This window comes from Cetorhinus maximus, chromosome 16 (assembly GCF_964194155.1).
Source record: "Cetorhinus maximus chromosome 16, sCetMax3.hap1.1, whole genome shotgun sequence".
NCBI lineage: Eukaryota > Metazoa > Chordata > Chondrichthyes > Lamniformes > Cetorhinidae > Cetorhinus > Cetorhinus maximus.
In genome coordinates, this window is record NC_135894.1 from 22,219,683 (window position 1) to 22,240,298 (window position 20,616).

At 44.0% G+C, this 20,616-nt stretch overlaps 1 protein-coding gene across 1 annotated transcript; it reads left to right on the forward strand.

The window, feature by feature from the left end:
* The first annotated feature begins 297 nt into the window (after positions 1–297).
* Positions 298–20,219, forward strand: LOC144691929 (E3 ubiquitin-protein ligase SIAH2-like). Its single transcript, XM_078560500.1, has 2 exons — positions 298–517; positions 19,341–20,219. The coding sequence occupies exons 1-2, from the start codon at positions 383–385 to the stop codon at positions 19,890–19,892; spliced, it is 687 nt and encodes a 228-aa protein (XP_078416626.1). The 5' UTR covers positions 298–382; the 3' UTR covers positions 19,893–20,219.
* The last annotated feature ends 397 nt before the right edge of the window (positions 20,220–20,616 follow it).

Sequence of the window (20,616 nt, forward strand, 5' to 3'; positions counted from 1 at the left end):
CAGTGTGGCTGATAATGATCTTTAGCATCGTATCTCAGTTTGACTGTGATTACAAGGTCCAAGCAGAATAATAGTGTTGTGGAATATTTATTAATGCATCTTTCTCTGCACTATTCATCAGGGGCTTAGTATGTGTATTGGTGGAGGGAGGGGAGCTATTTGTTATTGGATACCTTTAGCCCTTGAGGATAAAATTGCTGTCTTTCTGATTGGTTAATGCCTTGCTGCAAGAACTCTTAAGCATTTTATATTGAGAGGGAATATCAGAACTTGCAAAGCGCCTCGAAACTCTGCTCCTGTTCGAGATTTCCCTCAGCCTGCTTCTGCTGGGTGGGAGCGTTCATTCCTTTGGTCTCTGCATCTAGCAAAAAAAAAAGTGGCAATGCTTTTTTTCACACATTGCTTTGGCTTTGTGTTAGATCTTGTTCACTTCAGGTACCAGTACTGCAAGGCAAAAACAGCTTTCTCAGCCGCTGTCCAACTTGTGTGTGTTGTCCGACCTACACGCAGCTTGACGGTAAGTCCCTTTAAAGGGTTACCACTGAATGCTCTGTAAATTGCTTGGAATTAATCCTGTTCAGACGTGAAAACGGTGCTGCTGGGAAATGTGTCCGTGGGCACATCGGCACGTTATCTGTCATTATTCCGCATCGTGGAAAATTGTCCATTACTGCCTGGCCCCGGAACCTCGAGTAGTGCAGGGGCACACAGAGGTCACAATGACAATGCTTCCCTCTATGGCGTACAGTGTACGAGCACAGTGGGAGTTGCTGCTATCATAGCAATTCAGGTCACCACAGTCTGACAGAGTGGGAAATCCAATCGCTTTACTTTTGGCCAAATCAAACTGCGTTCATTAATCCTGGAGCCGGTTTGTCTTTCACACTGCATTATTACTTTTACAATATGTAACATGTCTGGGTTTAGAGACAAGAATAGCACCATGTAAAATAAAACAGAAGAAGGTACAAAAATTGCAGTGAATGGATGCAATAATCTTTACTTTGGGGGATATTTAAGGATATAGACAGATTAAGCTGTTTTTCAATGTGGCCACCAAGAGTGAAACCTTTTCTGAATATAAATTGACAATTGCTATTCAGTGCTTGGTACAGGATTTAATACTGAGCTGTCAGACAGAGAAGCCAAAGGAAAATTATATAATGTCTAAATGTACCGCTAGAAATTTTGATTGCATTTGTGATTTTTGGACTGTTGTTGAATAAGCAGCAACATTAGTTTGGATGTATACATGTGCCGTGCTTAGGAATTTGCCTATCAACACTTGAGAGTCAAGACCCTGCTCTTATCAACAGATATGAATATTTATTTTAAACATTATTTGCAAGATGCCTGGGGATAGGGGCACATTAGCTAACTCACACTGAGCCACAGTGTGCTGAGACAAGGGTAACTCATTAGTGAAAGAAAGACTTGCATTTATATTGCGTCTTTCTTGGCCTCAGTCCCAAAGCACTTTACGGCCAATTAAGTGCTTATGAAGTGTACTGGCTGTTGTGATGTAGGAAACACGGCAGCTAACTTGAACACAGCAAGATCCCACAAACATCAATGAAATCATGATTGGATTACCTGTTCTGGCGATGTTAATTGAGGGATAAATATTGATCAGGACACTGGGGATAACACCCCTGCTCTTCTTCAAAACAGTGCAATGGGATCTTTTACACCTTAGGATTCAGATGGGGCCTCGTTTCAGTGTCTTATCTGAGAGATGGTGAGTTTCCTGTTGCAGTCAGGCTGGCAAAATGTCAGAATTAGCAACACCGAACGAGCTAAAAAAAGATGCAGTGAAGCAGCCAGGGTCGTACTTGCATCCACCTTAATGACCAGCCACAAGCAATATGACAAACACAGCTTCAGGCCTCCCTCTCACTCGGGCATCTTAAAGGGGGAGGAGAATAATTGCAAGGGAGCATACCAGGGTAGATTGGCATACAATGGGTGTTGCAGCTGGGTTGTCCATTACAGAGACCACACCAGCTTCCATTCAAGCTAATGGAACTGAAAATCCAGTGATTTAATGGGCAGCTGATCCATATGGCCAGCTACAAGCCCAGCAGCAAATGTAAAATCTTCTGCGTTGGCTCTAAGTAGTTTTTCTTAATGCTGAGTCTGCACATCACAATGATGTAATCAAATGAAGCTAATCTGATCTTCCCCATTAGCTCCCTTATGGATGACATCAGCTTGCTTCCATTTGCCTTCTCAGCCTCAGCTTTGTAAATATCAGATGAAATTGTCAGAGAATTTCCAAGGTTGCCAACAGGATTAATAAATACTCTGATCGCTTCTCCCGCCTCAGCCACCCACATCCAGCCTGCCTTCCCACCCTGCATTGAGAACAGTCCTTTAGCCATTTTGAAAAAGTGGTGGGGGGTTTGGGGGGGTGGGGGGGGGGGTTGTTGTTGCATTTTGATAAAATGCCATTTGGATTTGTTCAATGTCCCATTAATTTGAACAAAAGGAAAGTTACATAACACACGTGGGGTTTTTCTCCAGCATAGACATGAAGAATGAATCAATACATGAATTGTGACACTAACAGCCTTGCATGGTTTAAAAGCCCTGATATTGATGATGACGATTATTTCACTCTGTTCCATCCCCTCCCCCTTGCATCTGACGCAGTGTTAGCAAGTTTATTCCTTTAGGGAATATAGATTTATTTTTTTTAAAAAGGCTCTAATTTTATTAAACAAAACTCTTAAAATAAAGTAATATTTTTGGAAAATAAGTGCTCTTTTAAAGGACAGCACTTAGCTTTTAAAAAATAGCTGTTATTTGTTGCCTAGGGATTTATTTGTATTTAACTTCATCCTCTTTCCTATTATAGTGCTGGTCTGGGCAGAAGAGTAATTACACTCCTTAATTTGAGCGCTATCTAATAATGTTTCTAATGGCACTCAGACTGAGAGGGTTTTTAAAGGGCGTTTATTTCAATAAGCATTGCAGACCTACTGTTGTTCCTGACATTAGTTATAAATAGTTTCTCCAAGCAACTGAAGATGGTTTATAATATTTCCTTGTCAAGTTTATTTCTCTGTTATTCCAAGATTGAGGCCAACTGTGCAGCTGCCTCTTCCTCATCTACCATTGTCCCCTAAAACCCAGCATCCCAGTCACCCTAGGCCGGTGTGACCATCCTTCTGAACTTTCACAGCTAGCCCATGCACCTCTCATCTCAAACTTCATGCCATTGAAGAGATCTCTTGTATTCCTCTTTACTCAACTCCCTTGACAGAACCACTGCACCCTCAACTCACCCTTAAAATCCCATATAATGGGATTCACTCTCCCCTCCTCTATCTACAATCTCTCTTCCCTCTCTAAAGTCATTGCCATTCAGCTCTCGGCCAATCTCTCCTGAAGTTCCCTGTTTGAATCTCTCCAGTCCAGCTTCTACTGGCGCTGTTGATTCTATCCAGGAACAGGCCTGTTTTCTATAACTGTCCTCAGTCTAAGAATGGAACAAACTTTTCCAAAATTCATGGCACGATTGGCAGAATGTCCAGACTTTCATTCAGACACCCAGCCTATGTCTTCAGACATGTACTCAGCTCAGTGACTGAAAGCTGAGTGGAATACCTGCCAACCCTACATGCTGAGCTGCTTAAAGCAAAAGGGCCTGTATCTGATTACTATTGTATCGCAGACAGTGCATGTAACAGACATGTCCCTATAGCAAAGCATCAACTGTGTCACAGTTGATTTGAGAGAGTTTTCTTCAGTATAATTCTGCTAGGGAGGGTGGCCAGGCCAGCCCTCGATATCCTTTCCCTCCCCTCCATATCCCCCACTTCCATTACCGCCACCTTGCCATATCCCCCTCCCACCCCTCCATATCCTCTCACCCATACCTCCATATTGCTCTGCCCCTCCATATCCTCCCTGCCCCTCCGTATTTCCCCACTCCTCCATATCCCCTCCCGCCCCTTCAAGCCTCCAGCCCCTTCATATTCCCCCACCCCTCCATCCCCCACCTCTCCATGTCCCCTCTCACCCCTCCATATCCATTCCCACCCCTCCATATCCTCTCCTGCCCCTCCAATTGCTCCCTGTCCTTCCATGCACTCTTCTCCTCCATACTCCCTGCCCCTCCATACTCCACGCCTGTCCATTCCCTCCACCCCTCCATACCACTTGCACCTTCATGCCTCCCACCTCTCCATAACTCCCCGCCAAACAATGTCACTGCTTCATATCCCCTGCTCCTTAATTACCCCGCCCCTTCATACCCCCACCTCTCCATACTCCTTGCCCCTCCATATCCCCTGCTCCTTTATACCCCCGTCCTTTCATAATTGCCACCCCTCCATATCCTTCTGCCCCTACATATCCCTCTCACCCTCCCGCCCTTCCATACCTTCCGCCCCACCATATCCTCACCCCTCCATATCCCCACCACTTCATACCTCCATCCTTTCTTGTTTGCAGGGAACATAAAAACTGACTGTAAAGGTTTCTATAGGTATGCAAAGAGAAAAAGATTGGTGAAGACAAATGCAGGTCCCTTACAGTCAGAAACAGGGGAATTTATAATGGGGAACAAAGAAATGGCCGGACAACTAAAATACATATTTTGGTTCAGTCTTCACAAAGGAGGACACTAATAACGAACCAGAAATGTTGGGGCACACAGTGTTTAGTGAGAGGGAGGAACTGAAAGAGATCAGTATTAGTAGGGAAATGGTGTTGGTGAAATTGATAGGATTGAAGGCCGATAAATCCCCCGGACCTGATAATCTACATCTCAGAGTACTCAAGGGAGTGGCCCTAGAAATAGTGGATGCATTGGTGGTCATCTTCCAAGATTCTATAGACTCTGGAACAGTTCCTACAGATTGGAGGGTAGCTAATGTAACCCCACTATTTAAAAAGGGAGGTAGAGAGAAAACAGGGAATTATAGACCAGTCAGCCTGATGTCGGTAGTGGGGAAAATTCTAGAGTCCATTATAAAAGATTTAATAGCTGAGCAGGTGGAAAACAGTGGCAGAATCAGACAGAGTCAGCATGGATTTATGAAAGGGAAAACATGCTTGACAAATCTACTGGAATTTTTCGAGGATGTAACTAGTAGACTTGATGAGGGGGAACCAGTGGATGTGGTTTATTTGGACTTTCAGAAGGCTTTCGACAAAGTCCCATATAAGAGATTAGTGTGTAAAATTAAAGCGCATGGGATTGGGGGTAGTGTATTGAGATCAATAGAAAACTGGTTGGCAGACAGGAAACAAAGAGTAGGAATAAACAGGTCTTTTTCCGAATGGCAGGCAGTGATTACTGGAGTACCGCAGGGATCGGTGCTGGGAACCCAACTATTCACAATATATATTAATGATTTAGATGAGGGAACTAAATGTAATATCTCCAAATTTGCAGATGACACAAAGCTGGGTGTGAGGAGGATGCAAAGATGCTTCAGTGTGATTTGGACAAGCTGAATGAGTGGACAAATGCATGACAGATGCAGTATAATGTGGATAAATGTGAGGTTATCCACTTTGGTAGCAAAAACAGGAAGGCAGATTATTATCTGAATGGCTATAAATTGAGAGAGGGGAATGTGCAACGAGACCTGGGTGTCCTCGTACACCAGTCGCTGAAGGTAAACATGCAGGTGCAGCAGGCGGTAAAGAAGGCAAATGGTATGTTGGCCTTCATGGCGAGAGGATTTGAGTACAGGAGCAGGGATGTATTGCTGCAATTATACAAGGCCTTGGTGAGACCATACTTGGAATATTGTGTACAGTTTTGGTCTCCTTATCTGAGGAAGAATGTTCTTGCTATAGAGGGAGTGCAGCGAAGGTTTACCAGACTGATTCCTGGGATGGCGGGACTGACATATGAGGAAAGCTTGAATCAGTTAGGATTATATTCGCTGGAGTTCAGAGGAATGAGGGGGGAATCTTATAGAAACCTATAAAATTCTAACAGGACTAGACAGGGTAGATGTAGGAAGGATGTTCCCGATGGTGGGGGAGACCAGAACCAGGGGTCACAGCCTGAGAATACAGGGTAGACCATTTAGGACTGAGATGAGGAGAAATTTCTTCACCCAGAGAGTGGTGAGCCTGTGGAATTCGCTACCACAGAAAGTAGTTGAGGCCAAAACATTGTGTTTTCAAGAAGGAGTTAGATATAGCTTTTGGAGCAAAAGGGATCAAAGGATATGGGAAGAAAGCGGGAGCAGGCTATTGAGTTGGATGATCAGCCATGATCATAATGAATGGCAGAGCAGGCTCGAAGGGCCGAATGGCCTACTCCTGCTCCTACTTTCTATGTTTCATAACCCCACCTCTCCATACCCCCACTCCTTCATACTCCCAGCCCCTCCATATCCCCTGTCCCTTCCTACCCCCCTCATTCGTCTGCACCTCCAAAACTCGCCCCTCCATTCCCTCACCCCTCCATACCCCCACCATTCCTCCACCCTCCATACTCCTGCCCCTTCACACCACCACACCTCCATACCCCCTGCACCTCCTTATCCTCTTCCTTCCTTCCCCCACCCCTCCATTCCTCCGCCCTCCATACTATCACACCTCCATACCCTCTGCATTTCCTTATCCCCCTTCCTTTCTTCACCCGCCCCTCCAACCCCCTCACCCCTCCATGTCCCTCCATCATTTCCACCCTTTCTCATCTCTGATATTTTTAACAGCTGATAAATAGAAGTGTTGAAAGAAATTGAAAAATATAACTTTTTTAAATGCTGCTATGATTTTTCCTCCCAGATTGCTCACAGCAGGTTCTGACAGATTAACCCTTAATTCCTGGAGACTCCTGGCCAGTTGGCAATCCTAATTCCAGCTAAAGTGAACAACCAACAACCCTGCCAAACTCTAATTTTTCATTGGTTGCTTTGAAGTTAATATTGGACAGATATTTAATTCAGATTGCTGATGAAAGTGCACTTGAATAAAGGAGCTTTTCAGTAGCAAATGCCGGGAAGCTTGAATAGAGGGACATCTGAGTGAAGTGGCCTTTGCAGAAATGCATGTAATATTTTACTTTTAAATGAAGTATAAAATGGCTCACACACTGTTATTGTCTCTCTCAGAACTATATTGCTGAATGCTAATCAGCATTGACATTTAGCAATGCTTTCAAAAACTTCAGAAAGCTGGCACAAGCCTGCTAGGTATTGGCCGGACGTGGGTGAGGATGTGAAGTAGGTCAGGTGTTGTACAGTTCAGTGTAGGTCTAATTTGCACATATCCCTGGGATTGAACTGGTAGCATTTGTGTGGGAAGGACTGCTGGTGAGGTGGTTGTGCAAATGCTTCAAGCACTCACACCGAGTTCCTTTAATTGCTATTCTGAGGTATTAGAGGTGTCAGCCCTTTGAAAGTAGATGGCTCCCTTTAAAAACCTCAGTGGAGGATCTTGGATGAAACACTCATCGGAACTGGCTCAGAGGAGAACATCAACTCCCAGTTAAAGTGCCACATGTGCAGGGGATACACTTGCACCCTGTGATTGCCCAGTCCAGCCATGGTATGTGCCAAGAGCCCAGAAATAGAATAACCAAAAGCAACCTTTAAAAGAAAACATTCTTGGGGTATGGGCATCACTGGTAAGGCTGCCATTTATTACCCATCTGTAGTTGGTCTGAGAAGTTGGTATTGGGCCTTCTACATCTGCTTGCCCTGCTAGGCCATTTCACAGGACAGTTAAGAATCAAACATTGAGGTGTGTGACAGAGGTCACATTAAGCATGGCTGGTTGTAGAGTCATTATGGCACAGGAGGCTGTTCAGCCCATCAAGTCCATGCTGGTTTCCTTCCCTAAAGGACATATAGTAATCTGATGTGCAATATACCTTTAAGATGAATGTTGTAATGCAAGATCACATGATCTTGGTATCCAATAGAAGAGTAGCGGGGGCTACCTCTGTAGTCAGTAGCCCTGAGTTCGAGTCTGAAGTGTAAAGACAGAGTTTTGAGTTGTAAGCACACAAGTGTAGCTGCTGAGTTCCTTTTGTAAATAAACAGAATGTGTTTCTCCTAAGAACGGTCTACTGATCTTCTCTGTCCACTCGATCACCCCAAAACAAACATGCAACCCAAATCCTTAAGTCCCAACAAACCAGGGTACAGGATCCAACAGGACATTAGCAAACCAGTTAGGTTTTTACAACAATCCAACAGCTTCATAGTCATTTTTACTGATAACAGATTTTTGTTTCCAGATTTTTCTTTAAACTAAATTCCAGTTCTCCAACACTGCTGTGAATGGATTTGAACTCACATTTACTGGATTACTTGTCCAGTAACATAAGCATTAATGCCCATCAAATGGCTGATCAGAGAAGGTCGGGGAGTGTTTCTGCTGTCATTCAATCTGTACTGCAGCACATGGGCATGAGCTTCAGGAGAAAAAAAATAATATATAGAAATAGTGTTAGAGCTGAGAGAGGGAGGTGCTGGAGACCAAAGTGCCCTCCAGTAACATTCAGGAGTGATCGGTGTAATTATCTATGCTCTCACTGACAGGCAGGTTTATTTCCACTCAGGCCTATTACAGCAGGAACTTGTAAATGTAACTCAGTTTACCGACCTAACACTAATCTTCTGCTGCTATCTCACAGCATGTTGATGAAGGGAAATGAAATCAGATTAATTCAAGACGTTGGAATGGGGCCAGAGAATTAATGAACAAGAAACATCCTCAGGCACCTGGCTATACAAGCTAATGCTTAGCCCGGTTACGCAGAAGACCCTCTGTTATAATGTCAGGTCTTTACAGAACTGTAGAGTCTACTGCAGTTCCTGTAGACAGATCTTGTCATCTCCAAGCAAGAAGCTGTTCCTGCTCTGTAATCTGTCCTTGTAGGGATACATACCCCAAGAATTAACAATGACTTGCCTTACAGTAATCAGCACTTACCTTGGTTTGACACTAAGCTACCAAACTCGTTCCAGGTTGGCGCATGTGAACTCAGACCAGTTTCACCAAGAATGTGTACACCCAATGAAGCAGCGATATAAGGGCTGAGTCAGCAATTCTGTTTCTGGGAGAGTTATGTGTAACTGGTGCAGAGGGAGAGTTGAGTTGGGAGAGATGGGCCTTTGCCAATTTCTTTCAGGGTCGCAATTCAATGTTGTGTTGCCCATGGCAAGCTGGAGAGCTTGGGCCTGTTTTGTGCACTGGCCTCATTAAGGCCTGAGGCTTGATAGAAAAGTGCTTGCCTGACACAGTTCAGCTGTGTTTCCCCTTGTGTTCCCATTCGGAATGGGAACAAATGAAACTCCCTTGAGCAAAAGAGTTCTTAAGTCATCCTTGTATTTTTCTTATAATATTTATGGCACCATTTTTTAGTGCCTTTTTATGTTTCTTTTAGGCAGGTTTTCCACGGCCAGAAGTTTGACCTCAGCACATGGGGGTGGCCCAGCATGCCGACGTGTAAAATGACGTGTGGTGACATCGGGTGTGCGTCCTGACATCAGCGCGCGTCATTTAGATATTACGTTCGGTGGGTGCGCGCTGGAGGTGGCTGCACGCCCGTCAAACTGTCAACAGCCTATTAAGGCCATTAAAAAACCAATTAAAGTTGTTAACAACACTGCTCGTCCAACCTTAAGGTTGGCATGCAGGCGGAGAGCCCAAGTGGCCTTTGCGTTTTTCAGGAAACCTCATCCATGGGTGGGATGAGGTTTCCTGAAGGTTTTATTAAATAAATAAATAACATTTGCACAATCCATAAACATGTTCCAGCTTACGTGACATTGTCACATGAGGGGACATGTTTAAATAATTTTTAACTTTATTATTTATGAACTTTTATTCTGTACTTTCGTGTGTAAGCGCGAAAGAGCGCAAGCCCCGACTTTGCCTCCTTCCCTCCACCTGCACAGGGAGCGCTCAGCACTACCGGGTGTGCCTCACGCTGGGCAGGCCTTAATTGGCCCGCCCACGTAAAATGGCGGCGCGCAGCCGATCGTGGGCAGCGATTGGCTCCGTGCCCACCCATGCCCGCTCCTGCCCGGCCCGCCCGACATTCAGAACAGTCTTCCCCACATTTCTGAAAATTATATTAATGTAAATATTTCTGAAACAAATTGTCAGTGTTTTTTTTTTCTGTTGCTAGTATACTTTTAAAGCATCTCAAGTATCACACTGCTACATTTCCCAGAATATGGCAGGTAGAGGGCGCAGGGGGCACAGATTACTAAGAAGTGCCATGTACCCAACATGAGGTCCATCCTCAGCATCAATAAGTGACCAGGTTTTGATGATTGAAGGCCACAGAAGATGTTTGTGTGGCCAGGCTTTCCACTGTATACATCCTGTGTAGGAAAAGGAAGAAGCCATTCAGCCCTTTGAGCCCATTCCGCCATTCTATCAGATTATAGCTGATCAGTACCTCAACTCCATTAACCGTCTTTGATCAATATTCGTTAATCCCCCTACCCAAAAATAATCTATCAATAATAAAAGCAAAATCCAGCAGATGCTGGAAATCTGAAATAAAAACAGAAAATGCTGGAAAAACCCAACAGGTCTGGCAGCATCTGTTGCGAGAGAATCAAGAGTTAACGTTTCAAGTTCAATTTTATGCCATTGAAAGGGGGAGGGGGAAGCAAGAACAAAAGGGAAGGCCTTGAGGAGGGTAGAGGGCAGAAGAGGTTAAATGACAAAGATGACATGGAACAAAAGGCAAAGGGAGTGGTAATGGTTGTAATAAAGAAGCAAAGCATTGGTCCAGTGTGAGTGTGAATAGCACTGTCGGAAAGCAAAAACATGAAAAACAAGATTCAGACCGGCACATGGCAACAAAACAGAATCAAAATGGGAGACAGAGTTCATGACCTGACATTGTTGAACTCAGTGTTAAGTCCAGAAGACTGTAAAGTGCAGGGATGGAGATAGAAAGCAGGAACCTACAGGCCAGTTACCCTAACATCTGTCATAGAGAAAATGTTAGAAGCTATTATTAAAGATGTTATAGCAGGGCATTTATAAAAATTCAAGGCAATCAGGCAGAGTCAACATGGTTTTGTGAAAGGGGAATCATGTTTAACCAATTTACTGGAGTTCTCTGAAGGACTCACATGTGCTGTGGATAAAGGGGAATCAGTGGATGTGCTGTACTTAGCTTTCCAGAAGGCATTTGATAAGGTGCCACATCAAAGGTTATTGCGAAAAATAAAAGCTCGTAGTGTAGGGGGTAACATATTGGCATGGATAGAAGAATGGCCAGCTAACAGGAAACAGTTGGCATAAATGGGACTTTTTCTGGTTGGCAGGATGTATCAAGTGCTGTGTCACAGGGCTCAGTGCTGGGGCCTCAGCTTTTTACAATTTATACAAACGACTTAGATGAAGGGACCAAAAGTATGTTTGCGAAATTTGCTGATGATACAAAGATAGGTAGGAAAATAAATTATTAAGAATTTGGCAAATTGCATCCAGAATTGGCTGAGTGGCAGGAAGCAGAGGGTGATGGCCAAGGGGTATTTTTGTGACTGGATGCCTGTGTCCAGTGGAGTTCCACAGGGATTGGTGTTGGGTCACTTGCTATTTGTGGTATATATAAACGATTTAGACTTGAATGGAGGAGGGTTGATCAGTAAGTTCATGGATGACATGAAAATTGGTCGGGTGGTAAATAGTGAGGAGGATAGCCTTAGATTACAGGAGGATATAGACGGGCTGGTCAGATGGGCTGATCAGTGGCAAATGGAATTTAATCCAGATAAGTGTGAGGTGATGCACTTGGGCAGGACAAACAAGTTACGGGAATACACGATGAATGGTAGGCCCCTGGGATGTACCGAGGATCAGAGGGACCTTGGTGTGCATGTCCACGGGTCATGGTGGATAAGGTGGTTAAGAAGGCATATGGGATACTTGCCTTTATTAGCCGAGGTATAGAATATAAGAGCAGGGAGGTTATGCTGGAACTGTGTAAAACGCTGATTAGGCCACGGCTAGAGTATTGTGTGCAGTTCTGGAATCCGCATTGTAGGAAGGATGTGATTGCACTAGAGAGAGCAGAGCAGATTTACCAAGATGTTGCCTGGGCTGGAGAATTTTAGTTATGAGGAGAGATTGGATAGACTGGGGTTATTTTCCCTGGAGCAGAGGAGATTGAGGAGGGACATGATTGAGGTGTATAAAATTATGAGGGGCATAGACAGGGTAGACAGGAAGGAACTTTTCCCCTTGGTGGAGGGATCAATAACCAGGGGGCATAGATTTAAGCTAAGGGGCAGGAGGTTTAGAGGGGATGTGAGGAAGAATTTTTTCACCCAGAGGGTGGTGGGAATCTGGAACTCACTATCTGAAAGGGTGGTAGAGGCAGAAACCCTCATAACATTTAAGAAGTATTTAGATATGCACTTGCGATGCCATGGCATACCAGGCTATGGGCCTAGTGCTGGAAAATGGGATTAGAATAGTTCGGTACTTGTTTGATTGGCACAGACTCGATGGGCTGAAGGCTCTTTTTCTGTGCTGTAGACCCCTATGGTTCTATGACTCTATGACTAAGAGGATATAAGGAGACTACAAAGTGAAATAGATAGGTTAAGTGAGTGAGCAAAGATCTGGAAAATGGAGTATAATGTGGACAAATGTGAAATGGTCCATTTTGGTAGGAAGAATAAAAAAGAAACCTATTATCTAAATGGTGAGAGATTGCAGAGCTCTGAAATTCAGAGGGATCTGGTGTCCTAGTTCATGAATCACAAAAGGCTATTATGCAGGTACAGCAATTAATTAGGAAAGCTAATAGAATGTTATCATTTATTGCGAGGGGAATTGAATACAAAAGTAGGGAGGTTATGCTTCAGTTGTACAGGGCATTGGTGAGACCACATCTGGAGTACTGTGTACAGTATTGGTCTCCTTATTTAAGGAAAGATGTAAATATGTTAGAAGCAGTTTGGAGAAGGTTTACTCGACTAATACCAGGAATGGGCAGGTTGTCTTATGAGGAAAGATTGTACAGGTTAGGCTTGTATCCATTGGAATTTAGAAGAGTAAGAGGTGACTTAAGTGAAATCTTTCAAGATCCTGAGGGGTCTTGACAAGGTGGATGTGGAGAGGATGTTTCCTCTTGTGGGATAATCTAGAACTAGGGGTCACTGTTTAAAAATAAGGGGTTACTCATTTTCGACAGAGATGAGAAATTTTTTCTCTCAGAGGGATGGGAGTCTTTGGAACTCCCTGCGTCCACCACCTTTTGAGGAAGAGTCTTTGGATATTTTTAAGGCAGAGCTAGATAGATTAACAAGGGGGTGAAAGGTTATCGGGGGTAGGTAGGAATGTGGGGTTGAGGTTACAGTCAGATCAGCCATGATCTTATTGAATGGCAGAACAGGCTCAAGGGACAAAGTGGCCAACTCCAGCTCCTAATTCATATGTTCAAATGTAAGAGGTACTGTTCCTCCAGTTTGCGTTAAGCTTCACTGGAACACAGCAGCAGGCCGAGGATGGAAATATAAGAGTGAGAGCAAGATGGTGAATTAAAATGGCGAGCAGTCTCTAATCTGTTGACCTCAGTCTTGTAAATTTCCATTGAGCTAACATCTACAGCATTTTTAGGAGAGAGTACACACTTTCCATTACCCTTTGTGTAAAATTTGTTTTCCTGATTTCACTTCTAAATGGTCAAGCTCTAGTTTTAAGATGATGCACTCTTGTTCTGGATTCTCCCACTAGAGAAAATATTTTATCTGTATCTACCTTCTCAAATTAATCTATAATTTATAAACACCTCCATTAGATCATTCCTCAAACTTCTAAGGTCAAGGGAATACTAATCATGTGTCCTGCTGAGGTCTGGTTGTGCACACAATGCAATGACAGAACTATAAGGCGAGACGTTGCTATAATTTAGCAATAAATATAGAACTGCTTTAATAGGTAATGCCTTGTCAAGCTCTCGTTGGCCAGCTACCTGACAGTGCAAAACGTTTTTGAGCCTTTCGAAAAGCTCCAAAATTTTTGTGAACCCTATATGCAATCATTTGTCTTTAAGTAGCTGCATGCTGTTAAATTTCAAGCAGCAGCCCTTTAATAACTGCATTTGTTTGTGGGCTGCTTTCCTATAAGCTGTGCAAGAAACATTGAAATGGTGCGTGTGAGATGACCTTACTGCCCCTGGCCAGGCGAGTTCATCAATCTACTGGAATTCAGCCTAATGTAGTGGTCACAGAGTCTCTTTGGCTGTGATCATTGAACATGTCCAATAAAGTACAGGCGTTCATCAAATACTGAAAGTACACTGCAAAGTCTGCATATGGATGAGGCTGTAATGGGTTGGAATATAAAAAGCTGTGATCACTGATGCAGTGAATTCAGTCAGTTCCACTACTTTCAAACCTCTCACTAGCAGAATACTGAATTGTGCCATTCAAATTCATGTTTCATTCAAATAGACAGTTCAAAGTGTGTCCTCATCTGATTCAATCACTGGGATTTCAGAGGAACTTCTGAACTGTTAGATCGAGCTTTTAACCTCTTTATTCTTTTGAAATAGTTTTTTATCAGAAGAACTTAATGCCACATTTATCCGAGCAATTGGAATGAATGAATGGTACATTATGCCAGCGTGGAAAAGGACACAGTCCATCTCATTTACACAGGAAAGATACATTTTACTCTGTAACACTCCACTCAGCTCATTTGATTTCCTTCAAATGAGTTTGGCAGCTATTGCGCCAAGAAATTTGCAATGAACAAATGTTCAGATTTTAAAATTAAATATGAACAAACAATTCAAAATTCATAGCTAACATCAAATCATGGAATCATACAACGCGGAATAAGGCAATTCGGTTCATCATACCTGTGCTGGCCCTTAGAAAGATCCAATTGTCCCAATCCTTTGCTCTTTCCCTATAGCTGCGCAAATTTTTATTTTTCAAGTGTATATCAAATTCTCCTTTGAAGGTTACTATTGAATCTGCTTCTATCGCCCTTCCAGGCAATGTAGTCGAATGAAATAAAAATTAACGTTAGAAAGACAGCAATTTGGGTTTATTGGTGTGTTCACCCCCTGTGCCATACAGTGGTATCTAATGGCCACACTGTACCATACAGTGGTATCTAATGGTCACACTGTACCATACAGTGGTATCTCATGGTCACACTGTGCCATACAGTGATAACTAATGTCTACCCTCCGTACCCCACAGTGATAACTGATGTCCACCCTCTGTACCCCACAGTGATAACTAATGTCCACCCTCTGTACCCCACAGTGATAACTAATGTCCACCCTCCATGCCCAATATCAGCAGTAACATTTGGAGAAGATGTCAAGAACAGGTCCAGTATTTTACCAGAAGGGGACACCCATCCATCCTGAGCTACTCTTGGTTGAATTTACCATGAATACCAGTCAAGCAATGGAAAAGGAACTTGCATTGGTGTAGCACCTTTTATAACCTCAGGAACAACCAGGAAAGACTCAACAGGCTAGGGCTCTTTTCTCCAGAAAGTTAAATTCAATGGTTGTTTAGAAATGAAGACCGAAACCAAGACAGACTCCTTCAGACAGAGTTTTATTGCTTGTCATAAAACTCTCGATGGACAGCACTAGTCTCAGCTGTTATCCCTTTTATACAACCAAATAGGTACTAGGTTAAGCAACCCTAATAATTAGCAATTGAACTTCTTTAACTGTTTCCTTCCCTAACATGACTGAATAGTGACCTATTGGAGACCTTTAAATAATGAAGGGCTTCGGTAGGGTAGATGTAGAAAAGATGTTTCCATTTATGGGGGAGATCAAAATGAAGGATCATAAATATCACTAATAAATCTAACAGGGAATTCAGGAGAAACTTCTTTACTCAGGGGGTGGTTAGAATGTGGAACTCACACAAGGAGTAGTTGAGGTGAATTGCATAAATGCATGTAGGGGGCACCTTGATGAACACATGAGGGAGCAAGGAATAGAAGGTTATACTGACGGGGTGAGGTGAAGTAAGTTGGAGGAGATGGAACATAGACACTGGCAGGGAGCTGTTATGCTGAACAGCTTGTTTTCTGTGCTGCACATTCAGTCGCCAACCCTGTAGGATTGGCTTGGAGACTCCAGGGCTAAAGATTGACCTCCACCTGGGCACTGCCCAGGAGAAAAATCGTAAGGACATTGTTTTGAAATTTTTGATTGAGCCTCGACCTTATATAAGTAAAGGTGGATTTTAAGGAGAGCCTTGAAGGAGTTGGGTTGGGTGGGGTGAGGTAGAGGCGGAGAGCTTTACGGAAAGAATTCCAGAGAGTCACAGTTTTGGTAAGAGTAGAGTAGGGGGACCCATAAGAGTCAGTAGAGCAGAGAGCTTGGTGAAGGGTTTGTAGGGCTGGAGGAGGTTGCAGAGATATGATCTCCCCCATAAATTGGATGGATTGAAATAAAGGACGAGAATTTAAAATTTGAGGTGTTGGGGTAATGGGAACCAATGCAGTTCAGTAAGGACAGGAGTGATGAATGATTGGCACTGGGTACAGGGTCTCATCTGAAAGATGGAACCTTCATTAGTGTAGAAACAGTTTGGATATGTCTTTATTTTTGATCAGCAACATAATTAAAGTGTTGTTAGCCTTGCATGGTGGCTCTGTGATTAACCCTGCTGATTTATCACATTTCATGTGGCTGCAGTGAAGCGGAATAAGTGGATGAATGTCTCACCTGACGACAGTGACACAGCAAAGAGAGGGATTACACTGTTTGGTTAACTGAAAATAGTTTCCCATCCCAATCAAAGCAGATAATTCTGTTACCGGAACACTAAGACATCAATCAAAATCACGGAAAAGCCAGGCTGTGAATAAAGTCTCAGGAGATGAAGTGCTAAGTGGAAATATTTACTTCAAGCGGTTTTTGAAGCGGTTTTACATATGGGGTGCAATACAGCAAGAACTATTGGTTTAGTGCTGTAGAAAGAGAATGCAGTTAAATCATTACCTTCCTGATGCAGAATTACTGATTTAGTTAATGCACTCCTCATACATGTGTATATACTTATCGGCGATGGTCAATTAAGATGTATGTTACAGTGTGAATCTAATTTACTTATACTCTCCCCTCCCCTGGAATGCAAATTTATCCAATGCACAGCAGGCCAGGAGAATCCTAGGTTTAAATTCATCAGTGTGTGTGTTGATCACAGGCAACGTTGCGAAAGGGGAGCTGGAGGAGGGGAAATGGGGATTGGAGGCAGGGGGGTGCGGTGAGAAGTGGAGGGGATGGGTTGGGGACTGGTGGGTGGTAGGGGAAATCAGGCCCTGACCAGTGCTGGAAACTCACATCAGCAGGTTTTGACCCAGGACACGACTGGGCTCAGATGCCATGCCCCATGTAGTTGAATAGCTCGTTGTAAAAGCTCACACGTATCATCGTATCAATGTTGGTTATTTGGGCAAGAGTATTTGAGGGTGACTGGCACCTCTGGAACTGTGCCCCTGCGCCAAACCAATGCCATTAAAGGTACAGCTGTCACTCAGTTGCTAACACACTCGTCTCTGAGTCAGAAGATCATGAGTTCAAGTCCCACTCCAGAGACAGTGAGGACACTTCAAAAATACATCATTGGCTGTGAAGCACTTTGGGATGTCCCCAGGTTTTGAAAGGTGTTATATAAATGCAATTCTTATTTTTTCAGGAGAGGAGGGAGAAAATAGGTGGGGGCGGGTGCGGTGGTGGAAACACTGACTTTTTATTAATGCAGCTGTCACAGGGGTTTAAATGGGCTCAGCACCAGGAGTGCTGGTGCCATTCCTGTGCCTGGCGACACATGTGCCTGTGGCAGCCCCACCCCCTGAGCACACTCCCCACCACTCTCTGTCCAGTTAAACCCATGAGGATTGGCAAATTCCAGAATATGCTGGTTTTCCAGCTGGGTATAATCCTTAGCAAAACAAGGCCCTATTGGGACACCAACCCTCTAGGATTAGCTTGGAGTTTCCAGGACTAAAGATTGACCTCCATCTGGGCACTGCTACAAGCAAGCCCAGGAGAAAAATCATAGCGACATTGACCGACCAAGCCTCGACAGCTTTTTGGGGGTGAGAGTTCCAGATTTCCACTCCCCTGTGTGAAGAAGTGCTTCCTGACATCACCCATGAGAGGCCCTGGCTCTAATTTTAAGGTTGCACTCCCTTGTTCTGGACTCCCCCCACCCCCCAAACCTCCTCAATCCCCGCACAACCCTCCCTTCCCCACCAGAAGAAATAATTTCTCCCTATCTACCCTGTCAAACCATCTAATCATCTTAAACAGCTCAATTAGATCATATCCCTTAATCTTCTATATTCAAGGGAATGCAAGCATTTTGCTATTTGTGCACAAACACTGAATGCAAGCATCACCCAGCATTTTTCAACTCTTTATAAAATGTCTTTATTCAGCCAGTTGGCCAGCTGTGAAAGCCAGGAGCTTCCTCTTTGTAAATAGCAGCTCTTCAGTGCTTGTCTTTTATTCCTGTCGTTTGTCTCTCACACTTTGTTTTGTTCAGTCTTACAAAGGAACTCCCCTCGCCTCCTTGAATCAGCGACTTGCAGCATCGTCCTCTTTCCTTTTTTTTCCTATTTTCAGTTGTCCTCCTAGCCTTTTCGACATTAATATTTGCTTTCCAAAATTAAGTAGAGAAAGCAAAAGAAAATGCCCAATTTAAATTAAATTTGCAGCTGAAAGTAGAGGCGGCATCCCAGGGCTTTGTAACAATGTGTGTGAATGGTTTAGGAAGATGAGTGATGTCTCTTGTGCTATTGGTTATCCATCTGCTACACTTTAGACATGACAGGTTGCATTTTGATTCAACAGTGAAAGCTTTAATGAGAACATGAATAACATCGGTTCCCAACTGTGGAAATTGATATTCATTGTAAATTGCAGTCTCTGATAGCAATGAACCTGAAATTTTCAAATGTGGACAAAGATTTGCAAAGGAACAGCAGTGATAAATGTGAATCCACTTATTATAGATCATTTTATGACAGATAATGTCCTCTCCCATTCTTACAGCCTCATAATCTCAGGCTGCATACCCTGAACCCATACACTATCATTACTCAATGGCATTACATTATATTTCCTGTAAAGTCCTCCCATGTCCCCTTTTATTGAGTCATGGCCTCCCCTTTATTTTAATTCCCTTCTTGCCTGTTTGAGCAAGTGGGTAAGAGAGGCAACAATCAACTGATTCACTAAGGCCTAAATCAGATTTTAACCCCAAATGAGCTGGGGTTGCTGTTAAAGTGTTATTATTGAGCATTTATAGCACTGATTATTGATAAACATTAACTCACCATGTTACCTCTTTTCTCCCTTCCTCCTCCCCGTTCCTACAATCTGACTTCAGCACCTGGCAGCTCGGAGCACACTCTCACTGCACCAGAAAGCGACGGGGAATGGCGAGGATGTCAGTGAGCGGCACTTGCTCTCCTGCCCGTGTCCGGGGGCTTCCTGCGAGTGGGAGGGACCGCTGAAGGCCATTCTGCCGCACTTGGCCGTCAGCCATCGCAGCATCGCCACCCTCCGGGGAGAGAGCGTCGTGTTCCTGGCCACAGGCATTCACCTCCCGGGCGTGGCAGGGTGGGTGACAGTGCAGTCCTGCCTCGGCCACCACTTTGTGCTCGTGCTGGAGAAGCAGGAACGGCGCGAGGGGCGCCAGCGGTTCCTGCTCTTCGTGCTGTTGCTCGGGACGTCCAGACAAGCAGAGGGCTTCTCCTACCGGCTGGTGCTGAACCGTAACCGTCGGCGGCTGACTTGGGAGGCAACCCCGCGGGGCCTTACGGAGGGCCCAGCCTCGGTCAGGTCAAATACTGATAGCCTGGTCTTTGACACTGTGATTGCTCAGCTGTTTGCTGATAATGGAAGCCTGGCCATTAATGTCACCATATCCACATGCTGACAACAGGCAGCGATAGCTGTCCATCGTACTTACCCCAGCAGTCTTTCCAAACAAACACATCTTTGCAATAGCTGTGAAGTTACTCTCTTTTTAATGGATGACTGGTTAACCTTGAATTGTTTGTCCAGTATCACTGAGGCAACCATGATTTAGATTGTTGGAACATACATGAACACTCATCAGTTCTTTGTGTAAATCCACAATTTGAAGCACTGATGTGCACGGAATTATATGATGTTATTGGGTACGTACCTTCCTGAGGACAATTGCTCCTGGCTCAGAAATCATGTGCTATAAATTCCTTGGAAAATGTAATGATTTTTAAAAAACTAACTGCTTTAGAAAACGTTTTGTAAATTCTAGCCCCCCCGGTGTTATCCCCGAGATACCCACTTTTACTTATAAAGTGTGGAAGATCAGTCCATCAGGGTGGTTCCAGATTTGTTATATGCCTCAAGGGGATTTGGAATGCTAGGTTACATCACGCTAAAGTGCTTAAGTACAACTGAATCACAGCGTTGTTACAGTGCAGGAGGCCATTCAGCCCATTGGTCTGCACCAGCTCTCCGAATGAGCAATTTAATTAGTGCCCCTCCTTCTCCCAGTAACCCTGCACATTCTTCCTTTTCAGATAACAATCCAATTCCCTTTTGAATGCCTCGATTGAACCTGCCTCCACCACACTCTCAGGCAGTGCATTCCAAACCTTAACCGCTCACTGTGT